Source organism: Equus asinus, chromosome 3 (assembly GCF_041296235.1).
Source record: "Equus asinus isolate D_3611 breed Donkey chromosome 3, EquAss-T2T_v2, whole genome shotgun sequence".
NCBI classification, from domain to species: domain Eukaryota; kingdom Metazoa; phylum Chordata; class Mammalia; order Perissodactyla; family Equidae; genus Equus; species Equus asinus.
Window position 1 is genome coordinate 94,802,616 of NC_091792.1, and position 25,633 is coordinate 94,828,248.

General features: G+C 38.3%; 1 protein-coding gene across 13 annotated transcripts in view; it reads left to right on the forward strand.

Annotated features, from left to right (window-relative positions):
• Positions 1 to 25,633, forward strand: part of WDFY3 (WD repeat and FYVE domain containing 3) — a 251,234-nt gene that overhangs the window by 203,354 nt on the left and 22,247 nt on the right. For all 13 annotated transcript variants that reach the window (XM_044766258.2, XM_044766252.2, XM_070505447.1 and 10 more), the window contains 12 exons: positions 2,106 to 2,269; positions 4,822 to 4,970; positions 6,088 to 6,208; positions 6,756 to 6,841; positions 8,401 to 8,481; positions 10,998 to 11,052; positions 11,298 to 11,417; positions 14,423 to 14,540; positions 15,495 to 15,601; positions 17,121 to 17,274; positions 23,789 to 23,880; positions 24,105 to 24,317. In XM_044766258.2, coding sequence (XP_044622193.1) covers positions 2,106 to 2,269; positions 4,822 to 4,970; positions 6,088 to 6,208; positions 6,756 to 6,841; positions 8,401 to 8,481; positions 10,998 to 11,052; positions 11,298 to 11,417; positions 14,423 to 14,540; positions 15,495 to 15,601; positions 17,121 to 17,274; positions 23,789 to 23,880; positions 24,105 to 24,317 — 1,460 coding nt within the window. The remainder of the gene's footprint in view (positions 1 to 2,105; positions 2,270 to 4,821; positions 4,971 to 6,087; positions 6,209 to 6,755; positions 6,842 to 8,400; positions 8,482 to 10,997; positions 11,053 to 11,297; positions 11,418 to 14,422; positions 14,541 to 15,494; positions 15,602 to 17,120; positions 17,275 to 23,788; positions 23,881 to 24,104; positions 24,318 to 25,633) is intronic.

The window sequence follows — 25,633 nt, forward strand, 5'->3', positions numbered from 1 at the left end:
CGGTGGCAGCTGATATTTTATGTTAACGCCTTGATAACTAAATAAATATTTATAAAATCGCGACAACTACTAAATGTGTCATTAGTGCAAGTTAGCCAACGGTAAGAAATAATGCTCTTTCTTCCTGTGAGCTAGCTAAGACAAATTATTCCAGATGTATACTATGAAGTTAGTAAGACATACATAAGATGATGAATTAGGCTAAAATGGCCATGGACTTTGTGATTTTGTGCTTTTACATTTGTGTGCCCTCTGCTGCCTTCCTACGTCTTCTCACGATCTGGACCTTAACAAACCCTGCCCAGTCTTAAGGACACGGGTCAAATATCAAATCATCCTTCTCTGAAGCCTTTTCCAACTCTTCTGTGCACCGATAGCACTTTGTATCTCTTTTAGCAAGTTCAGTGATTTTGCAGTGCTTTAGGTTTTGTAAATTGCAAGTTTCTCAGAAGCAGAGATTTTCTTCTCCCTTTATAGTTTTTACAAAATGGGGATTCAATCAATATCAAATAAGTAAATCAACCCATTATTTTAACTTTTTTAAGCCTCTGCTTCACCATAAATTCAAGTCTTTGCACATTCTATAAGTAAAGCCCTAGAATGTAAATTAAGAACTGTAAATTAAAAATCAGTTTCAGATCCCATTGATTAAAACACTAATAGTATATGACCATGTCAACAAAAAATACCATTGAAAATTGTGATTCGTTTTTCCTGTTATTATAATACACCTAGTCTCTCTCATGATGACTATGACTTACTAAACATTTTGTAATTGATCTAACATTTTCATAGAATCCCTGAAACTTCTAGTAGTGAACAGAATTTTCAACCTTCTAATTGTCTTGACATGGCATCAGCAAAGTTACTGAGGTGGATCCAGAGCTATATTTGCTGGGTATAAGCCAAGATCTAATTCACCGTTAGTCAGATGACTTGTGTTTGAGTCATTGGCACTTAACTTCTCGGCCTCATTTTCCTCATCTCTAATTGAGCTAAAACCACAAAAACTTTTGTCACTACTATGATATACAAGATGTTATGCTAGACATAGAGTTGGAGGTTTGATTCATCAAATTAAAAATAATGCAGCTCTAAGCTTTTCCGTCTTGTGAGTGTTCTCAGCAGGACTGGATCTCTCTTGCTTGCATGTTATACTCTTCCACATGTGAAAGTAAAGCTTTTCCCAAGGCAGAGCAGAGCCTCTCATAACTCCTGTTCAAAGGATAAGGTTCTAACAGGCTGACTAATGCTTTTCCAAATTTCTTAGAGCAACTGTCATTGGTAGGTGTAACATGACCTTTTTTGGTACAACGAAAGAATATTAATTGAATTAAATATGGGATTTAGAGTGTATTTTGAGTCCTTCTCATGCTTTGAGATCTCATCAATTGATTTTAATGTCATCTCCTGTGATTATTAATAAAGTTATCAAAATGTAGGCAATAAAATGTTTCTTTAATCTACAAATTAAATGATCTGTCCCTGTATTATAAAGAATTCTATTCTTATTCTTTATGATCTGATGATTTGATAAAATTCATTCATGTAGGAATGACCATACTGCCATTTGTGGCATGAGTCTTGAAAGAGTCCTCAAGGGCCCTCCAAGTGGGATCTCTTGTAATCATGTTTATATCTTGCTGTCTTCATTTTTGTTTCTGATAGTGATTGACTGATCATTTATTCATGGTATCGTCTAATGACACCTGTCCATAAGCAAGACCATCCTTACCATTAATTATGCTAATGGTATCTCTATCATCGTCATCTGAAACTTATTTAGAATTTACTATTTATGAAGCATGATGCTAAGCACTTTACCTCATTTACTCCTCCAGCTATCCTCTAAAATAGATAGTATTCTTGTCCCTGTTTTATAGATGAGAAAATTGAGGTCCAGAGAGGGCAAATAATTCTCCAAGGTCACACAACTGTTTAGCTGCAGAGCCTGTGTTGAACTGAACTGTGCTGCCTCCCCATACCTTCCAGAGTTATCTCAGATTAGAAATGGATAGGAGGAAATCTCAAAATGGAAGTGAGACTCAACGCTCCCCAGATAGCCCCCACAAGGTCACATGGCCCTCTTGGTTACTATCCCACAGGTCTGGTCAAGCCTCCTCTAAAACGGTCTCGATCTGCACCTGATGGAGGAGATGAGGAGAACCAGGAGCAGCTGCAAGACCAGATTGCTGAGGGCAGCTCCATAGAAGAGGAGGAGAAAACAGACAATGCCACGCTCCTGCGCCTGTTAGAGGAAGGAGAAAAGGTACTGTGCTGCTTAAACAGTTAGCATTGTGTTTAAGTAACTGGTTTCCAGTTTATGACTAGTTGGTAGAGTATTTATCTGGTGGCAGAAGATAAATATTTTACCTTCTTTAATGAAATAACAATGTTTAGTGGTCTTTTGGGTTTAGTACTGTACTTCTCTCATCTTCAGGATTTTCTGACCAATCTCAACACACTAAACGGCATGAAGTCTCACCAGATACAATATTAACAGTTGAGATCTAGTTCACTGTCTTCCTCCATACCCTTTGTTAGACTACAGTGCTTGCCATAATTCTCTGTTTCAAACCCATATGCACAACCCATTCAGTAATCTGGCCTTGTATTTTTTTTCCATACCTGAGTAATTCCAGTAACCATCTACAAGCAGCCTCAGCCAATCTGTACCATCCCCACCAGCCTGGTAGTTCACTCCCACTTTCCTGCATTCACAGAAGACCACTTTGCCTTCCCTTCCTATTTCTCCCTCAGCCTCTACATCCTGCTGAATTCTCCAGGTTCACTTTGCTGCCTCTGCCTTTTAGCCTGAGTCCCCTGCAGCATTGTATGTCTTGCAGTTCACTACATCCATGATGATATTCTTTACTCTGCGCTTTACTCATTGTGTTTTCTGCCAGAATACCTCTCTCTCCATTACTTGCATAACCTCTATCCTAGTAACTCCCATTTCATACAGCCTCATTTATCTGGATGTCTAATACTCAAATGCAGGAAGCTTTCCTAGCCTGTCTTGCCATCGCCGGCTCTGTGCTTTTGGAATGCCTTGTATATATCGCTGTGTTTTATCATGTCATGATTATTTCCTCCTGTGTCCATCTCTTCCCCTAGACAGGGAGCTCCCATAGGCAGTCACTGTTTCTTATTCCTACCCCATTGCCTTACACAGCCCCAATCACCTTATAGACACTCAATAAACCTTTGAATGAAGGAGTGATTGGTTAAGTAAATAAAAGGATAGAGGAATGATGAATCAATGTGTAATAAGTATCACCTTTTTAAAGAATGTTCTTTTAGGTTGTTATATTAGATCTTATTATAACCCTTGAAACCTTACCCACTAAGAAGTAGTAACCAGAAATTAGAGTATGATTGAAAAATTTCTCTTTGAATGTATGGCCTAATAAATCTTGAATGAAAATTTAAAAAGAAAAAATCATGTAACTATAAAGGTACATTAGGTCTGAAGGAGGCACAAGAGAGGCTTCTGGGGTCTTGAGAATGTTCTCTTTCTTGATCTGGATGTCAGTTGCATAATATTTTTAGCATTTGAAAATTCATCGAGCTATGCACTTATGAAATAAACATTTTTCTGTATGTATATTACACTGCAACAGAGTTATTGCAAAAGTACATCAGTATTTTTCCTGTAACATTCTACATTTTTATTATTGAAGTAGTTCAAATATGGCCATGAAAATTGACTTAACATTTGTGTATTTTAGAAAATCTATTTTATAATGCTGTCGTTTTTTTAAACTCTTAATCTCTTGAGTACAGTTTTTGCTCTAATTGCTTTAAGTTCAAAGACTGCAGGAAGTGTGTTCAAATCAACATTTGTTTGACTCTGATTTAGTGGCTGATTTCTTTTCCTTGACTCATGTTGAACTAAGTTTAAGCAAGAAGGAATTCTTACTAAGAACAGATCTGGCTGTTGGAAAGAAAACAATACTGACATTGAGAAATATAGCAAATGCTTCCTCCTATGAGGAAAATACAACTTCTGCCAAGTTTGGCTTTTTACAATGGCACAACAGTCTGCCAGGCCAGCAGGACCCAGGTGAGGAGAGAATAGGGACAAATTCCCCAGTTCCAGTTCCAGGAGTTATTATGGAAAAAGAGAAAAATGAGCTATGTGGAAAAGACAGCCACCAATTCCTAACGTGACTTTGTACATAATCTCACTAACTCTCACAGTAAGCTCATGTATACTTGAAATTTACAAATGAAGACACAGAGGCCCAGGGAAATTAAGAAACTTGGCTAAATCTACAAGTAAGTGGCAGAACTAAGAATTCTCTCAGGATCGTCAGACTCTGCAGACCTTTTTCACTCCATATCATCTTGCCTCACAAAGGGCACAGTCCGAATCTCCTCACATGTATGCCTCAGTTCCCTTTCCTGCCAAGTTTGTTGTGTCTGTCTCCCTCCTTATCCAACTTGTTCATCTCTTGGGGAACCTGGTACCTATGTGCCTGGCACATAGTGGGTACTCTGAATATTGGGAGAAATGGATTGGATGGATGGATAGATAGATGGATGGCGGTGGATGGATATGAGTAAATGGTTGTTTCCTTTTACTGAAGTCAACTGCAAATCAACCTGCACTCTTAGCTGATTCTTGTTAGTACATTTTAAACTCAGGTTTAATGTACGTAGCTCAGAGGATGCCATAACCATGTGATGTCTTGGTAAAATTCTGTTTGCCCATTAAACCCATCTTTAAAAACATTTTGTTTCAGTTATATCAAAAAGGAAATTATCTGAAATTTTTTTTGAAACTATATCAATGAATGTTTCTGGTTTTCTCTGTAGATCCAACACATGTACCGCTGTGCTCGAGTCCAGGGCCTAGATACCAGTGAGGGGCTGCTGCTTTTTGGTAAAGAACATTTTTATGTGATTGATGGATTTACAATGACAGCAACCAGGGAAATAAGAGATATTGAAACTTTACCTCCAAAGTAAGTAAATGAATGAAGAGACACAAAGTATAGCTATCTTTAGAAAACAATATTTGTACATAGTTTTTTTAATCCAAAAATTGTGTTTTACATAATGTTATCTCTCAGTTTGTGTATCTGTAATTAAATATTCACAAGGGTAAATAGTTCTTTCAAGGTAATAAAGAAAAACTTTGCCTTATCAAAGTGAAAACTAAGTAGAATTTATTGCTGTGCATTAATAGCATTAGACAGCAAATTCCACATAGTATAATCTATATATTTATAAACTTATTCTGCATTTACAAATTAGTCTCTTTTTTTTTTAAGTTTCAGGGCAAACACAGGTGTAGAGAAAATGCAGGTAGCTGTACAATAGTCTAACAAATGAAAGAGCATCCGTGTCCTCTGAGTACCCTAGAAGCAGTGTGACAGCACAGACAGGAGTGCACGGACAGAGTTTTATCCGTCTCCCTCTTCTGCTGGTGCTGTGATGGAAGTGATAGTGGGTAATGGAAAACTCAGAAGACGGACAGAGCTAAAAGGAAGATAAAAATTTGCCTTAGCTTAGAAAATCAGCATGCCTTCTCTTCCTTTAACATTTTGAACACCTAACACTGTTGAATAAAGACATGGTCTCTGCAGTTCATTCCTAGGAGATATAATAATAACAAATAGTTACTTTCAGCAACAGTAAGGGCCACATTATGACTTTCGTGGGCCCCTTCCTCCATATAAAACATTAAAAATTGTGTTGTGACTGTGTTCGTTTAAGGATAAATATATTCATATTGTACATTAAAACATTTTCTTTTACCTAAAAGTTCAATATTTCTGGTTTTAAAAGAAATTAAAACATTTTCTTGGACCCCTAAAAGTACATAGGCATAGGCGCTGTACCAGCTGTTCCTAATAGATGAGTTGGCCCTGATAGCAATAATGGGATCCTTAAAATCGTATTCATCAACGGGGGTTCCTTGTATGATGAGTAGCTGACAAATTAGTCTCTTAAACATATTTTTTTGAACTGAATATTGTTCCCTGCTCCTATACATATGTTGAAAATCACACACCCTTTTTTGAACAGTGAATTTATCCCTTTCTATGTTTTTATCTCATTTCTCTTGGCTGCCTATAGTATGCATGAGCCGATTATCCCTAGAGGAGCCAGGCAAGGCCCCAGCCAACTCAAGAGGACATGCAGCATCTTTGCCTATGAAGATATCAAGGAGGTCCATAAAAGGAGGTATCTCCTGCAGGTCAGTTGACTGAACAGCACTAAACATTTCATCGTGTTCCTTTGTTCAGGGGACGTGTTATTTTAAAACCGATACATGCCATGAAAACCCTCTATAGGATCCACACCATTCCTTAGAATATGCCTTAGATTTGGTCATATGATAGACAAATTCATGTCACATGGATGCATAACTCTCTTTAATGCATCTCTCTTTTTTAAACACAACCTAAAACTTGAGTGATATGTTTGTTATCTGTCCATCTTTCCCTATAGCCATCCAAATCAACAATATGATTGTTTTTAATATAAAAATTACATCCTCACTATAACTTTTAAAAAATTATAATTTTATAATTACTTTATTTTATAATTATTTTATTATTTAATGTTTTAGGAATAAGTTCAGAACAAGTTGGCTCTGTTTATTTTGTAATTTAATCTGTTAGGAATTCCTGACTCTAAAAATGTTCTTCTGTCAACAAGTTAACATCTTCAACATTGTGGAAATTCATAGCGGAAAAGTTAATATATCACCTTATTTGTGTTTTTCTCTCCGATCATTTCAGCCTATTGCTGTGGAAGTTTTCTCTGGAGATGGACGGAATTACCTCCTTGCTTTTCAGAAAGGAATTAGAAATAAAGTCTATCAAAGGTATTGGTTCTTAGGAACACTTTATAATGCTGTCATGGGAAGAGATGGGAGGGAGCAGGACCAGTTCAGCTAGCTTTTAAAAATCTGGAATTTAGATCAGTGAGTTAACTCCTTTGAAGAAAATATCAGTGTCATTTTTGCCAGCCTCTTGAAACATGATTCTTCTAAGTAGCTTTTAAAATTATACTATTTTGTTGTGAAATACCATTTTACCTTCTGGTAATTTATAGTAGATATCATCAAAAGCTACTTTTATCACTAAGTCCTATGTCACTAAATGTAAAAGGATCATGAAATTGTAGCTTAAAAAATAACACTTGTAGTCCGAAATAGGCTCTTTCATATTTACCCAAAAGAGACAAGACAAAGACTGCTTTACTGTTGAATGCAGAGACTGCGTGCCCCTAGAAATTATATTCACACGAGCTCTGTCTGGGCTTGGAAGAAGACAAGTTGGATAACTTCATCCTTGAAAAAGTAGCCTAGACAAATAAAGCAGTTAATCTAATCTAACCATACTTCATTTTGAGGAAGCTATTTTTAAAATTTTAAAAGAAAAGCAGTGTATATCCATGGTGCTTAAAGATATTTCTGTTGAATATGTGAATAATAAGGCTTTGATGAACTGATCGTAGACCTGAGAGATCTTCTCTCGTTCTGTGAAGAGTGGGCTAGATCCGGCAATCCCTCTATGAGGAGAAGTTTTGTCTTTTAAATCCTTCCACGGGGAATGACTATACCCAGAGCATTGCTCTTCATTGCAGTACAGGAACATTATGTCTGAGCACGTGGGAATGCGGGCGGTTCTTCAAACACGGGGGCTTTTGGGTGTTGATTGCTAATCCGGAACTCCTGTCACATATGGGAAGTGCTAAGTAAAATGACTGAAATTTTAGTTAGCGATCTTACTAATTTCTAAAGGTGATACTGTTTTCACTGCTAGGAAATTACTTGCTCTTCATAACTAGAAGTTGCTAAAAGGAGATGAGTTTTTCTTTCTCTGAGAAATGTCCTTGTATATGCCAAGTTAAGGTGCACATTCATTCCAAGAATTTTCCCGTAACTTCTTTCTCCTTTAAAAAAAATGTGTTGACATTTTGAGCAACTCTGAAAAAACTTTGTGTCACATAAAGCTTCTTATCTTGTATGTATCTTTATTTGCTTAGTGATGTCTCTGTCCCAGCATTTGTTTAACTCTCATCATTACTTGCTGTCACGTGAATAGTTAGCTGCTCATCACTCTTCAGGATTTCATTAGGTTGACTCCATTCCTGTGAATGAGGCTTGCAGGGATTTTTCTTCTGGTAATGTGGCAGCATATGTAAAAATCCAAAATGATAGATTTTGCTGTGGACCTTTATATTTGGCTTTAGAAGTCTTCATTCTGCCCTGTTCTGTAACAGAGTATTCTAATTAGTGTATTCCCTTTGCTGCCATTTACTGGGTAATGGAGGGGTAAACGCAACAATTACGATTTAAATGAATCATCTTTCCTAGGCTCCCATTCGATCCTGACTGAGACTTCATTTCTAATTTTGCGCTATTTTTAAATTTTTCAGGTTTTTGGCTGTGGTGCCGTCTCTGACTGACAGTTCAGAGTCTGTGTCTGGGCAGCGACCGAACACAAGTGTGGAGCAGGGGTAGGTTTGCTTCGTGTACATTAGAGTTTAATAGAGAAATTAGGAAAGTTTCTATCTGGGCAGTATTATTTGGTATTTTTAATGAGTGTTTCCCTACAATGGTGGTTTTAAATATGAAAAGTAGGAAGAAAAAAGAAAATGTATGCATAATCACTCATGTCAAATCAGCCCTCACATTTTGATCAGTTCCCTCTGGTGTTTGAAGCACACATCTATTCCCATGCACATAATTGCGTTCGTACTACAAATGCAGATTTTTATTCGACATCTTCCATTCAGTGTTATATGTAAATATTTTCCTGTACTTTCAAAAAGTTCTTCAGAAACATTATTTTTATTTACTACCTATCCATCATATATATAAAGCATGACCACTTATTTTTGCATGTTTCTTCTTTATCAGGTTTCCTCGTTATAGTAATGCACGTGTGATTCTTCATTTTTGTAGGATAACATCCCTTTAGTAAAATAAAGGGTATGAATTTTAAGGCTCTTGATACACAAAACCAAATTGATTTTCCTAAAAATTATACACGTTTAGATTCCCACCATTAGTGGATAAATTTGCTTGTCTCCATAGATGCTTGCCAACTTTTTTATTTACTTTTTTATTTTTTACCAATTTTATAAAATGCTTTCTCAGTTTTTAAATGTGCATTTCTTTTATTAGTAGTAATCTTGCGTACTGTATATGTTTGTTAGTCATTTGAAATCATTTGTGAATTATTCATAACTTTTGCCCATTTTTCCCCTGAGTTCTTTTTTGTTGTTGGTGGTGGTAGTTTGATGTTTTTTTGAGATACAGTTGACATATAACAATATATTAATTTCAGGTATGCAATATAATGATTCAATATTTGTGAAATGACCAGCACAATAAGTCTAGTAACATCTCCTTTGAGTTCTTATTATCAATTTGTATGGGATTTTTCTATAATAATATATTACTCCTTTGCTTGTCATGTTTGTTGTAAATTGCCCAGTTCTCTTAATTTTGTTTTTTGACGTTTAAACTTCTGTTTTCATGTGTTCAAACCTGTCAATGGTTCCTTTGTGCTCTTTTCAGCTGCTTTTAATCTTAGGAAGTCATTGTAGCTATTGCGGGAATCCACATACCCAGCTGCATTCACAGTCACTCAGAACCTGGTAGCCCTTTATCATGCGTTGGAAAAGAAGCAGTGCTTTTGGGCTACAAATTAATTATTACAGAATACAAGAAAATGACTTAAAACTTTACCAGGGATTCTGTAATTTGTCCAGTGTGCGTGCGTCTAAATATATTAAATTCGTGTATTTCTCTTTAAGTTGTTGCCCCTGTTTTTCTTTAGCTGAGGTTTGGGAAATAAAATGATAAATGTATGCTTCTGTTAACCTCACAAGCGTGTTCTGTTCCTGCTCCTTTGTGGTGGTGTTACAGGAAGCGCGAGGCTCCCTTAGAGCATATCCAGCCTTTCTTCTGTTAGTAAGCAAATTGCTAGTACTTCTACCCGCCTAGATGATCTTCAACTTGCTGTATCGTTGTTCCTGCTTCTTTCTCTGCTGAGTTGGCAGTTCTTAAAGAACTTCTAAAACTCAAAGGCAAGAAGCAGAAATTCATTTCCAACTTGAATCGTCTTTTCAGTTGTTCCCTTTCTTATAAAGTCGAGGAGGGATCATAGCTCTTTCTCCAGGGAGAAATCCTGTCCATTCACTTTGCCTGATGGCAAGAATTTATCCACAAGTGGACAGTAGTCTCTGAACTATCGAGCTGGATATGTTTATGAACTAAGGTTTACAGATCTATTAATTTCCTTTCAGACAATAAAATAGACAGTTAAGTGCTTTGCTACTGGTTCAGTGACCAATTCACAGTCTTCAAACTATTAATTATCGACATTATAAAGCTTTTAAACCTTAAGAAGCGTTTTTAGCATTCTAGGAAAGTCTGCTATCCAAAAAACGTCCGTAATTTTAAAAGACCTAAACAGCAATGACTTTCTTGTCATAATACAGTCATATTTTCATTCACTTTTTCAACATATCTTTTAGGAAATGTGCTGTTTGCCTACTATGTACAAAATATTGTATACTATTTCAGTTATTCCAATTTAATATTTTTAAATCCGTTTACATAGGAATTATTGTAAAAGGTAGAAGATTGGACTAGATCAGTGTTTTCCAAAGTCTTTTGGCCTAGCCCACAGTGAAAAACGTATACTACATGGCATCCCAGGACACACAAACTGAATACAAAATACTGAATACAAATACTGAAACAAAATTCACTGAAAATTCTTTCCCCTTACTATATGTGATGCCTTCCGGTGTTCTCTGTTTCCTTCAGTTCAGTTCTATATCGTTTCATGTTTCAAAATGCTGATTGCAACCCACTAAACTGATTCCATGACCCACCAATAGGTTCTCCATAGTTTGAAAAATTCCTGGACCAGATGACTTAAAATTTTCAACTTTATAGTTACTCAGATCTAAAATCATATTGTCTACTATATACTTAATTAAATATCTGTTGTTTTTAGATCTGGGTTGCTTAGCACTTTGGTTGGAGAGAAGTCTGTAACTCAGAGATGGGAGGTAAGCTACCTTCATAATTTGTAGTTAGATGATATAAGTCATACAGTTAAAAGCACTTTAATAATCTGTAAAATATATACCATAGAAAAAAATGTTTTATTTTTGTTATTTTTAGGAAAACATCTTTTGTTCTGAAATCTGTAAAAAAGAAACTTTTGCCTTGTTTTGCATATAAAATGTTTAAAAATGAACACAGTAGAAATAATTGATTATCCTAAAATGATTCTTTACTTACTTTTCCCAAGAGAGGTGAAATCAGCAACTTCCAGTATCTGATGCACTTGAACACTTTGGCTGGCAGGTCGTATAATGACCTCATGCAGTATCCCGTCTTCCCCTGGATCCTTGCAGATTACGACTCAGAGGTAAATCTCAAATCATTTTGTGTAAGTAGAACACATTTTCAAAAGTAATTTAAAGATATTGCAATTGCTCAAATGTTTTATTTGCTTTGTAATTTAATTTTCTCAATGGGCACTTATACCAAAAAGATGAGAAGAGTTTTAGCTTGGACTTGTACAAAGTTTGGGTAACTGACCAACTTCTTAGATCTTAACTCATAATACCTATTTGGATTCTTTAAGTGCTAATTAATTGTATCCACTGCTGGATGTCAAAATCTTTCTTTGTACTTAGAATTGTTTTGTGGTTTCAATTTACCTTCAAAGTGCCAGGGACTCCCAAATTTATATCTACAACCCAAATCTTTCTCCTTGGAGGTCCGTACTTGTATAACCAACTGCCTATGCGCCGGCTGCACTTGAATATTTAATACACCTCAAATTCAGCGTGACCAAAACCAAATTCCTGTTTTTCCCCAACCAAACCTGCTTCTGTTCCAGGTTCTCCGTCTCAGTAAGTGGCACCTGCAATTAGACAACCGTTTATTCAGTTACTAAGGCCAAAAGCTTTAGAAGTATCCTCAACTTTTCTTTTTTTCCTCACATCCCACATTCAATCAGTAAAATCTGGTTAGCTCTATTGTTTGAATTGTTTGCTAGAAGAAAGTGAAGGGACTCTTCTGCAAAATGCTCCTGTCACATAGGAGGAATTTTTTGTCATTCCGAGAAGCCTTGGGAGAGCAGTTCCAGCAATTCAACATGTACCTGACTTAGGGTTCAAAATCAGAACCAAAACGGATGCATATAAATGTTCTCCTTCCTGTCTTCTTTTGCCTGCTAGCTCATAGAGGCCTGATTAGTTCTGAAATAAACCAGTACCAGGAAAAATAAGGGAAGCTTAGGCCTGAATAAACCGAAAAAAGAAAGATTAACCATTTGAAAACTCATTAGGCCTTCTCATTCACTAGAATCAAGTCTATTTGTTTTTCCAGAAGTTTTATACATCAACGTATTAGAATGAAAGAGAAAGCTTCTGTCCTCAGAGAACTTTAGTTTAAAGAAGGAATGAAATCTGCCTTATATACACAGACGTATGTGAGTGCATTCAATGTGTGGATCTGTGTATCAATATGTATACCTACATATGCATTAAATTAATAGAAGGAGAAGAAGAGGTCAGTAGTAAAGACTGATAAAATGAAAGTACTTTTCCTTTCAGTCAATCAGAGAAATTCACAAGAAAATGTAGATTTTAAAGAGACATGAAGCCCACAAAGAATGCACTTTTGTGAGAAGGGAATGGAGAGCTGTATCAATCTGCACTTGAGTCTCTGTCTCATAGGAACCTCCCAGGTCCCACTCCTGAACCTTCAGTTCTCTCCCTCACTCCCCTAATGCACTTCTGACCCTCACTCACAATTCCTCAGCTCAGGAAGTGGCGCTGTTACAGGCTGGAAATTACACTCATTTTCCTACTGCCCATGTCTACCCAGTGGCCAAGGCGTGTCTGCCTTTAAATGTCTTTCTAGTCTCTTCTTTTGTCTCCATCTGCATTGCCAGGATGCCATGTCAGCAGATCTCTCACTGGATTGTTGCCGTAGCCTCCTAACAGACTTCCTGCTCTGGTCTTGCCTTCCTTCACTATGTCCTCCACTGCAGAAACACAAATCTAACTGAGTCATCCTCTGGTTAAAGTTATTCGGTGAATCATCATCACGATTTAGGAGTTTAAAAGCGTCAGCACGGTGCCCTTTACAAAGTAGCTCCTCCGTCTATGTCCCTCCTGAGCTCCCAGGACTGCTCTTTTGGGCTCCCCATTGCCTCTCGTGCCTTTCAGCTGCCCTCCCCATCTGGAATTCTCCCCAGTGCCATGCACATCTTCTCTCCCGCTTACAAATTCATCTGCAGGACACACTCAAGTGTCACCTCTGGGGCACCGTCTGTCCTCTCTCTCCTCTTTCTTCTTCCTCTGTTCCCACACTGCCTTGTGGCTGCATCGTGGTGCTTTTCTTTTACAGCATATTGTAGTCATGATTTTTGTCTGACCCTACTCAACTCTGAGATCCTTGAGCACAAAGACTGTCTTATGTATCTCTCAGTTCCCCATCTCTAGAACAAAGCCTGGTACTTAGTATACACTTTAATGTTTGCTGAATTTAACCAAAAAAGTATAAATGAGTTATTTTGCATATAGATTTTGAGAGGACAAATGTACTAACTTGACTTACATTCATAAACGTGGATCAGTTTCTCCCACCCAAAACCTTTAAAATACAAGTTTAGCAAAATTGGTTGGTCAGGATGTCCTGTAAAAAGGACAAAAATTAAGTATCCCACGGGTACATATTTCAAATTTCTACTTTTAAAACCCTCAGGAGGTAAATTTTGGTTTCCTTTTAAATATGTGATTTAGGTCAGCTAGAGATGAGCTTTTAAAATAATCTCTGGTGGACTGAAGGATTCCATCTCATTTGGAAGTCACTTGATCTGGTATGGTGTTGTCTTTTAGAGATGAACAAATCACTGAGTGCTCTAGTTTATTTCACTTTCCGATCACCTCTAAGAAGAAGATGCTCAGAAGTGAAGTTGGAGGCAAACAGGAGAGGAAGGGAAAACAACAGGGAGAGATTTGATCCTCCAGAGTTATGTGGGTGTTGGAGGATACAGATGAATGGAAGCTTTTGTGTCCACAGTGTCCTGCTGTGTCCTTGCCAAGACTGGGAAGGACTTTCCCTCTTATTCCTCATCTCCAGACCTAGATCCTGAATGCCTTCCTCTGTGAACACGTTGTTTCCAAAGCCGTTGTCTTCAAACTGAATCAATTAACAAACTGCCACATGCTGTCGGTAAAGTACGGATAAGCAGTAGGTACATAGATAGCATTGTTGTGGGGTCCACTTCTGCCAGTGTGACCTCACATTTACCAGCATGTGTGTAAATCATCATTGTCTGCTATAGCCACTGTATCTACACTGGTGAGAATAGAGGGTGTATAGTAACTTGGAATTGGGTCTTATTTTGTATTTTAGGAGGTAGATCTTACTAATCCCAAGACATTTAGAAACCTGGCTAAGCCAATGGGAGCACAGACAGATGAACGATTAGCTCAATATAAGAAGCGGTATAAAGACTGGGAAGATCCTAATGGTAAGTAACTTTTCTTGTCATTGGACTTTGTACCTAAGTTTCAACAGTAAGTCATCGTTTAGTGGTCTGACATCCACAATTTGTCTTTCCCCAAATTGCTTATGTATCATTACATCTATATATGTTATATATGCACGTATATATACAACTCTCAGAGTAGAAAAATCAGGTTTTGCATGCCAACCGATGGCCATGCTGAGAAGGCTTTATGTAGGTAGCTTGTCAGGTACTGGCAGAAAACTTAGTATGTCTGCTTCGTATAGGGCAGAAATTTCCCATCGTAACCTGCCTTTATCTCTAACTGTGTTTAGGCCAGAAACTACACTTTCCCTTATTGACTTTCTTTTAATTTTTTTTAAGCACCCTTTTGCATTAAAAAAAAATAGTCATAATTACCTTCTAAAACATTATACAGTTTACTTATTATTTATTATGTTTAACGTTTCTCATGTATCCCCCTCAAACAGGCAAAACAAATAAAGGGAAAAAAAACTAAGCCTAACAATATTCCCTGTGTGGACTCTTTTTATTTTCCCTGCCAAGGAGAGTATATATAATAAAAATTGCATAATATTCATAGACAGTTTAGAGATATGGATCATCGCAAAGCCAGAACCTAATAAAACGCAGCTATACATCAATATCCTGCTTTAGTGGAAGATGGTTTGCTGTTAAGTGATATCTGTTACAATAAGCCTCAAAACATGAATTGCCACATGTACTACTTTTGGGGGGAAACGCATTGAATTATACTTACTTTGGATCACTGCCAAACATGTAAGTGAGGGGTAGCTGGGTCGTTGTAAAATTTTCATGCTACAAATGCCAGTACTAACTGCATTTAGTGTCACAGTTGTCACATACTTTGGCATTTTCAAGCCTATTAATTAACATCAATTTTAGTTTTTGTATTTACTCTTTTGTTTTCGATTGTGCTTTAATTTTCTTGAACAGGAGAAACTCCTGCCTACCACTATGGCACCCACTACTCATCTGCAATGATTGTGGCTTCATACCTAGTAAGGATGGAGCCTTTCACACAAATATTCTTGAGACTACAGGTAAAACTCTAAATTTAGAATTTTTCCATTTTATTGAAGCTGCCTTCCTATTTAAAATTGTTGGGGTTTTTTTTTTAATGTTGTTATCTTGCCTTACAAGAAACCCTGTGACGTTTTAGTCACAAAAGTATTCAAACATAATTAAAGTAGAATTTCACTGGACCAAAATTTATGAATAAAGTTAGAATTTGTTTACAATAAACAGGTGCCAGGGTCCTTGGGTCAAATAAGCAAATGGCATATGCTTTCCAGCCTTAACTGGTTGAATTCAACAAACATTCAAAAAAGAGTAATAGAGCCTAACTCATTTGCTGTCTTCTTTATTATAATTGCTTTTCTCTACATTCTCTTTCGTTTATTCAGCAAATATTTTTGGAATACCTACTGTATGCCAGGCACTGTACTAGATGCTTGGAGGATATCAGTGAATAAAGACGAAAGCCCTGCCTTGTGGAGCTTATATATTTTAGTTGAAGGAGACAGACACACATAATAATTAAGTATATTGTAAAGTGCTTTAGAGTGTGATAAAAGCTATCAAAAAAATAGAGAGCAGGGAAAGAGGGTGGGAAGTGTCGGGATGGGAGGTGCAGGATGCAGTTTTAAATAGAGTGGTCAGAGTGGGTCTCCTTGCAAAGGTGATTTCTGCACAAAAACCTGAAGGAGAGGAGGGCCGTGCTCGGCCGATATCTGGAGAAAGTGTGTTCCAGGCAGAGGGAGCAGCCCGTGCAAGGGCCCTAAGTTAGGCATGTGCCTGAGGTGTTTGAGGAACAGCCAGGAAGCCACTGTGTCTGGAGCAGAGTAAGTGCAGGGGAAGGTCACAGGGGGTGCGGTCAGAGAGGTAACAGAGGCCAGATTGTGGCAGGCGTTGGCGGCCTTTGTGTGGACTTTGGCATTTTCCCACAGTGAGCTTCATCATGAAGACGAACATACTGTTTGCACTTAAAACACAGCACAGGGAGTTTGACTGAAGAAGAGGGTAGTGTATCTGTGAGGCTCTGTAAGCAAAAGAAATCCCTTTGCTGTTTGAATTTGTTTTATTAATCTATAACTTTTGATCACCTTCCTAGTTCTCCACGTAGTTCTCGTTGGTATGAGAACTTGAGTGTCATGTTAATTTATAAAATTAGTCAAACATTTCCAACTATAGATGACTACATTAGAATCTCTTTTTAGGAGAGCTTCATCAAACTATGGAAGAACTCCTATCTCATTATAGTCTCGCGCCCTCTCTAAAAACTAGTGTTTTTTTAATGACTTTTTAAAGTCTTTATATTTGGATTTCACTTCGATTGCAAGACAGATACACTGAGCACCCTTTGTAGGGAGTACCCCAAAGAGAATTAGATTAATTTTCTTTTTGTAATTATTTAAAATTATGTGTATTTGACATAGGATGATGGGAAATTGAAATGTCACCAAACATATGTATGTGGGGTTTTCCAGCCCTTGAGCTTGAGAGAAGCTGCGAGGTGGGGTGGTTCTCTAACAGAGAGGTGCCTTCTCATTCTGCCCACAGGGAGGCCACTTTGACCTGGCTGACCGGATGTTTCACAGTGTGCGCGAGGCCTGGTATTCAGCGTCAAAGCACAACATGGCAGACGTAAAAGAACTTATCCCAGAATTTTTTTACTTACCAGAATTCCTGTTCAATTCCAACAATTTTGATCTAGGTACGTAGAACTGTGGCACTGTCTTAGCAACGTTAGGCAGGGAAAGACGCACAGAAGCAAGTCACTTTTCTGAAGATTGTCTGCAGCAGACACTGACAAGATGTCCTTCTGGTTTCAGCTGCTGTTATTTACTATGATTGGGTTTGTGTGATTAAATATAAAAAGAAAAATAGATTTATACCCCAAAATATCTCTCTCAAACCTAGAGTTTGCGAAACATTTATAATTGCCAAAGATTACATCTAATGGTCAGAATGTTATTTCAGTGAAAACGAAGGCGAGGTGAAAATTTATTTGAAGATTATTACAGTTGAAGCCCATTAATAGCCAAGAGTGGTGTATCCAAATTTTTCATGTATTGTTTTAGTTTTGAGGCATTCTCGGCTTGTATGCTAATATGTCTTAAAATTAGAATTTCAGAATAGCTTGGTAAATCCCTCTTCTTTACCTGTTAGGGTCTTTTTTTTCTAGAAAAGCAGGACCAAAGCAACATTTATCAAAGGAGAAAATCATCAGCACTCTGCTCCGTGTATATTGTCTAACAGTTACACGAAGGAGATTTGACTTTGGCTCCACTTTCTTGGAACACAGTTTGCTGATCTATGTTTCTGGCTATTTCTTTTAAAACATATCAAAATTCCATTGTTTCCACTTTAGAATAATGCTGCCAAATATTGTTCTGTGTTCCCATTTTTTTCATATCCCCTGTTTTATGCTGTATTTAAGAGTTCAACTTATAAATCATTACTATACTACCTCAGAAAGTTTCATCAACAGAAAATTCAGGGAAATATTCATATCTAATACATTTGAGTGATTTTTCTTTAACTTTTTAAAAACAATTTTTACTTAATTGTCCATCAGCAGTTTTAACCTTGTGAAGTTATAGCTCCAAGTCCACTGGGAAAAATAACACTCTCGAGAGCCCCAGTAAAAGTCCTGAAATTGAGTCTCATTACCTCTCATCCGGCCTGGAGCTCACCTTTGAGCAGCTGACAACACCAAGTTCTATGACTTAGAACTGGAGGGAGTGAATGGTTCCTCAAAGGACTAGGATAGATGGTGAACAGGGAAAAACAGGTGTATTCCAGCATTTTAATATGGATGCACGTTAGTGTTTCATTTTTTTTCACTTAAATTTACCTTTGGAGAATGCTACTCTCTTCCCTGGCGATATCACTTTCAAAGAGACAAATATGGAGAGGTGCAGAAGGAAAGAGGGACCCTCAACCTTCAGAAACACTGGATCCGTTAGAATAATCTATGTTGCAAAAATGTTCTTGCCAGACCACTTACAAACCCAGCCAAAGGATTCACTTTTAATAAATAAGTAAATAAAAGAAGGGTTATGTATTTTTCTCATGCTCACCTTCATAACAAATCATCTTCTCTTCATGAAATCACACACTTTAAAAAACACTATTTGCATAAAAGAGCTTAAGCCATAATACTTAGAAGAAATTCTGGGTAAAATCTTCATAATGTTGTATTTGACAGTGGATTCTTAGATAGAATATCTAAAGCACAAGCAACAAAAACAAAAAAATATAAATTGCACTCAATCAGAATTTAAAAATTCTGCATCCAAGGGCATTATGAAGAAAGTGAAAAGAAAACGTACAGAATGGGAGAAAATATTTGCAAATGAGATACAGTCATGTGCTGCATGACGACGATTTGCTCAGTGACAGACCACGTGTACAATGGTAGTCCCATAAAATTATAATGGAGCTGAAAAATTCCTATCGCCTAGTGCATCTGGAAGTAGACACTCAAGAGGTTTGTCCATGACTTCAAAGGATTTGCCAAGGGTGAGGAGGTGGCAAAAATCAGCAAGGCTGTGGTTGAGATGCAGACAACTTTAACCTATATGTGAATGAGGATGACACTGAGGAGCTCCTAGAGGCGGTTCCTGAGTGATTGACTGACGGGGAGTTGTTGAAACTGGAACAAGAACACATAGCTGAAAAAGAGACAGAAGAAAAGGGAACTGCAGGAGAAGTAAAAAAAAAAAAAAAAAAAATTCACAGTGAAGGGTTTTCAGAAGCTTTTGTAGACCTCAACAAGTTCCTTAAAAAGTTGGAAAACATGGACCCCAATACCAAAGGTTTTCATTAATAGAGAGGAATGTTCATGGTGCATTATCTGCTTACAAGCAAATCTATGATGAAGAAAAGAAACAAACCAAGCAAACCACCATGGACATATTTCTAAAGAGTGACCCCTCCTCAGGAAGAGCCTCAGGCAGGTCCTTCAGGAGATGTTCCAGAAGAAGGCATTGTTATCATGGGAGATGACAGCTCCATGCGTGTTACTGCCCCTGAAGACCTTCCAGTGGGACAAGATGTAGAAGTGGAAGACTGATATTGATGACGCTGACCCTGTGTAGGCCTAGGCTAATGTGTGTGTGTGTGGCTTAGTTTTAATAAAAAACTTTAAAAAGTAAAAAAATGTTAAAATTTTAAAAATAGAGAAAAGCTTATAGAATAAGGATATAAAGAAAGAAAATATTTTTGTACAATGTGTTTGTGTTTAAGCTAAGTATTATTACAAAAGAGACAAAAAGTTTAAAAAATCAAAAATTTGTAAGGTTACAGTAAGCTAAGTTTAATTTATTATTGAAGAAAGAAAAATTTTTTTATAAATTTAGTGTAGCCTAAGTGTCCAGTGTTTATAAAGTCTACAGTAGTGTGCAGGAATGTCCTAGGCCTTCATGTGCACTCACCGCGCACTCACTGACTCACCCAGAGCAACTTCCAGTCCTGCGAGCTCCATTCATGCTAAGAGCCCTATACGGGTGTGCCATTTTTATCTTTTATACCATACTTCTTTGTCTGTGTTTAGATACACAAATACTTAGCATTGTGTTACAGTTGCCTATAGCATTTAGTACAGTAACATGCTGTACAGATTTAAGGCTAGGAGCAATGGGCTGTACCATGTAGCCTAGGTGTGTAGTAGGCTATACCATCTAAGTTTGTGTAAGTGCACTCTATGATGTTCAGACAGTGACAAAATCACCTGATGACGAATTTCTCAGAACATATCTCCACTGTTAAGCCATGCATGAGTGCATCTTATAAAGGTCTAGTATCCAGACTACAGAGAACTCTTACTGCTCAACAACAAAAAGGTAAACAACCCAAGTGAAAAATGAAAGGACCTGAATATACATTTCTCCAAAGGAATTGTGCAGATGGCCAATAAGCAGATGAAAAGATGCTCAGTATCATTAGTAATTAGGGAAATGCAAATCAAAACCACAGTGAGGTACCAATTCACACCCACTGAGATGGCAATAATGAAAAAAACTCACACAAACAGAAAATAACAAAGACTGGCAAGGATGTGGAGAAATTCACAACCCTCGTGCCTTGCTGATGGGACTGTAAACGGGTCAGCTGCTGCAGGAGGCGGTTTAGGGGGTCCTCAAAAAGTTAAAAGAGAGGGGGCTGGCCCCGTGGCCGAGTGGTTAAGTTCGCCCGCTCCACTGCAGGCGGCCCAGTGTTTCGTTGGTTCGAATCCTGGGCGCGGACATGACACTGCTCATCAAGCCACGCTGAGGCAGCGTCCCACATGCCGCAACTAGAAGGACCCACAACAAAGAATATACAACTATGTACCGGGGGGCTTTGGGGAGAAAAAGGAAAAAAATAAAATCTTTAAAAAAAAAAAAAAGTTAAAAGAGAGAATTAACACATGAGCCTGCAATTCCACTTTGAGATCTATGTCCAAAAGAACTGAAAACACGGATCGAACAGGTGTGTGTACTCGTACATTCGTAGCAGCATTATTTACAATAGCCAAATGGTAGAAACAGCCCACCTGTCTATCAGTAGATAAACAAATTGTGGGATGTACATAAAATGGAATGTTTCTCAGCCATAGAAGTACTGATAAATGCTACAATGTAGAAGAACATCAAAAACATTACACTAAGTGAAAGAAGCCAGACACAGAAGTCACATGATGTATGATTCCATTTCTATGGAATATCGAGAACAGGTAAATCCATACACACAGAACGCAGATTGGTGGTTACAAGGAGTGGAGGGGTGAGAGGAATGGGGAGCAACTGCTTAACAGATACAAGGTTTCTTTTTGGGGTGATTAAATGTTTTGGGACTAGATAGAGGTGGTAGTTGCACAACATTGTGAATGTACTAAATGCCACTGAATTGTTCTCTTGAAAATGGTTAATTTTATGGTATGTGAATTTTGCCTCAATAAAAAGAAAAAAAAAACAAAACAAAACGCTGTTTGGCTCTCCACCCAGAAAAGAAAGTAAATGATTTAAAAGAAAGAGAACTTAGCTTTTTTCCCTAGTTCTGGGATGAGTACCTTCACCCCTGGTCTTCTTTTTTTTCTTTTTTTCTTTTTTGTGAGGAAGATTGGCCCTGAGCTAACATCTATTGCCAAGCTTTCTCTATTTTATGTGGGATGCTGTCACAGCATGGCCTGACGAGTGGTGCTAGGTCCGCACCCAGGATCCGAACCTGCAAGCACCAGGCTGCCGAAGAGGAGCATGCAAATTTAACCACTGCACCACCGGGCCCCCATCCCTGGTCTTCTTGACCTCACACCCTTGGATGTACATGGAGGGGAGCTGCAGAGTAGCAGAATTTGACCAGAGTTTTCTACAAACCCTTCCCTTTAAATGACATTTTAAAATTGTAGATAGTGCTGATAAAATATATCACACAGTTTTTTAGGAATTATGAGCAAAATTTTGAAAAGCAGGTTAAACCTGTATAGCCTGGTGATTATTACTTGCTTCCTATTATCAAAAAATTAGGGAATGGTTAAGTTTGCACACTCCACATCAGCGGACCTATGCACTGCTCATCAAGCCATGCTGTGGTGGCATCCCACATAGAAAAACTAGAATGACTTGCAACTAGGAAAAACTGCTATGCACTGAGGCTTTGGGGAGGAAAAAATGGAGAGAGGAAGATTGGCAACAGGTGTTAGCTCAGGGCCAATCTTCCTCACCCAAAAGCTTACCTTAAAAAAAAATATTAGGTGTCAAGAGGGCATTTCAAGGGGACTAGAGTGAGGGTGTGAAGCAGGGGAGGGTTTGTAAAAACTTGATTGTTTTATTGTTTTCTTAAGTCATGGTAATTTTTCCAACCAAGTCAAGACATTCCTTTAAACAATAAACTGATTTTTGTGTCTCTCACTTAATATTACATTGTAAATAAGCCATCAAATAACAATGATGAAAATAGGATTGTTTCTAAAGGAAATATTTTTATTGGTGCTCACTTGGAAGCGCCTTTGTGTTCTAAAATTTGGACGACTGCACTTCCCTATGAAAATTGGTGATGCTACTATTTATCTAACCGACTGCTGTTAAGCTGGTGAGTCAGCATTATTGTTTTTGGAGTCATTTTTACAATGATCCTCTGATTTGTACCTAAGAAAACTATGTAAGCTAAAGCGAACTTTTTGATGTTGTTTCAGAAAAAGAGAAGAAAAAAAACCTGTCTTCTTAGATGCCAGTCCCATTTAATGTGTTTTGTTGTGGATAGGTTTCATAGCAAAGAGTTTCTTTAGTATTTTTGAGACTCTCTGGCTGTGATTTAAAATGCCAGTTGACGGGGCATGAACACCTCTTGGAATGCATTATCCCAACTGCATGTTTTCGTTTCTGCCGGGTGGCCCCATACTCTTTCCAAATGTGTTTTTCTGTTAAACGATATACTAATAGCAAAAAGTTATGTTTCGGATTTTCTTTTTTTAGTGAGAATCCTTACAGCAAAATACCTGTTAGTTCTACAGAGCTCTCTCAAGATTTAAGAATCAGAAATACGTGAAACCACATGCATTACAAATATCTCTAGTAGACTGTGATACTTTCATTTCCTCTTAAGCAGAGAGAGAATTCAAATAGAAAATATCTTTCAATTTGAGGTATTCTTTCAACAACCTCCCCTATGTGAACGGCAAAATTTTGTCAAAACATTAAGACAAGAAATTCAGTCCTGGGTAACTGCTGATGACTCACCAAGCTTTAAGCGTTCTAGAAAAGCCTAAACAAAAGAAGAGTTTAGGGAAATTAATGGCCCTTCAAATGAGCCGTCTTAAGGGGATTGAATTTGAGCATTTTTTCCAGAACTCTAAACAGTAGCCACATGAAGTGTTTCACTAAGGAGTCCTGTGGTCAGTTAAATTTCAGAAACGTCGTGTCTGATACCCGTCCTAGAGAAGAACAGTGCCCCTTAGGAGTCTTGCTGGAAGAGACGTGTTTCATTCTTCATAACTCAGCATTTCCTGAAGTCATTTGACCGTGAGGGCCCCTCAGTTTGGCTAACATTTGACAACTCTCTCTGAGGGAATGCTCTAAGGAGCAGTCTTAGAGAAATGCCAGATCAGATGATCTCTGAGGGTCCTTTCTGGTGGTAAAATTTCATAGTTCTGGTAATGAATCTAACCCACTATTTCTCTGGTACTTTCATATGAAGCTACTATTTAGCTCACTTTTTCATTTGTTTTAATGTATCCACTTGCACAGGCTGTAAACAAAATGGCACCAAGCTTGGAGATGTTATCCTTCCACCCTGGGCCAAGGGGGACCCACGAGAATTCATCCGAGTCCACCGCGAGGTAATGGGAGTGCCCTTTGCAGGTGAACTTGGATTTCACTGGGCCAGTGACGACAATACGAAGAGTAGGCCTTGAGCAACGTATCACCTGTTTGTTCAAGTTACTAATACTGTTTTTATGGGTTTTAGTTATTTTAGTTCCTGTTGGCCACTGGCCAATTCTTTTACTTTCTGAGCAAGTCATAAATGTCAACCAGTGACTGAGCCTGTGTTTTGACATTACAGGCTTTGGAATGTGATTACGTGAGTGCCCATCTGCATGAGTGGATTGACTTAATCTTTGGCTATAAACAGCAAGGCCCTGCTGCAGTAGAAGCTGTAAATGTCTTCCATCATCTTTTTTATGAGGGTCAAGTAGATATCTACAACATAAATGACCCACTAAAGGAAACAGCCACCATAGGGTTCATTAATAACTTCGGTCAGATCCCTAAACAGGTATGGATGTTCTTTTCTTATCATTGATGTTCTCTGTTTCATGTTTTAAGCTCTGTAATGTTTCTTTAGATGGTAGAGAACCATATCATGTAATAATTAAGTTTAGACTGTTTTTAATAAAGGACAGTAGATATCACCCCGTAGGTTCCTAGATTATTGTTTACTCCTCCCATTTACGAGCAGATAAATAGAAATTTTGTTGTTCAGAGAGAATTTTCCCTTGAAGACTCGTGCAGGGCATTCTTTCCTGGACCTGCACAAGACCTGGTGGGAGGACGAGAAGAGCACAGTCAGGGAAACAGACAGGGCCTTGGGGCCCCAGCATGCACAGAGATGGGTGTCATCCCGAGGCCAGCAGGAATCCAATGCTAACTTTAATCAGGGAAACGATATGATCCTATTTAAACTTTAAAGATCATTCTGGGAGCCGGCCCCATGGCCGAGTGGTGAAGTTCATGCTCTCTGCTTCAGCAGCCCAGGGCTCACCGGTTCAGATCCTGGGCACAGCCTACACACTGCTCAGCAAGCCGTGCTGTGGTGGCATCCCCCATAGAAGAGCTAGAATGACTTATAGCTAGGATATACAGCTATGTACTGGGTCTTAAGGGAGAAAAAAAAGGGGGAAGATTGGCAACAGATGTTAGCTCAGGACCAATCTTCCTCACCAAAAAAAAAGAAAAAGGCCCCAACTAAAATATACAACTATGTACTTGGGGGATTTGGGGAGAAAAAGCAGAAAAAAAGAAAAGGAGATTGGCTTGGCAACAGTTGTTCGCTCAGGTGCCAATCTTTATTAAAAAAAAAAAAGCATGGAGATCTTTCTGGCTGCAGTCACACACACACATCGTAGCAGAGCCAAATGAGGAGCAGAAGGCCACGTAGGAAGCTCTTGTGGTAGTTCACGGAACAGCAGTGGTGGTTTGGGTTAGAGAGGTGCGTATGAGAAGTGCTGTGATGGGACTACATTCCATGGGAATGCCTAGGACCGGCCCTGCACTGCTGCTCCGACCACCAGCAGGAACCTGGAGAGGAAGACCAAGAGCTTAGCCTCTCAGTGCCCAAACGCTGTAGGTCCCTCAGCTTCAGTGATGAGCAAACCTTTGTTGAGAGACTTCATCCCTTCTTTCATCTCCATCGTCCAGGGCACGCCTGAGGGTGGGATGCACCTGGGGTAGCTGCAGCACTGTGCAGAGGCACTCATTGCCAGCCGTTCAGACCTCCCACCTTTCCCTGGTACCCCAGGGTCACACTTAGGTCCTGGCTGTCCTCTATTCCTGCTCCACATCTCTCTCCTGGACTCCCTTTCTGTAGGTTAA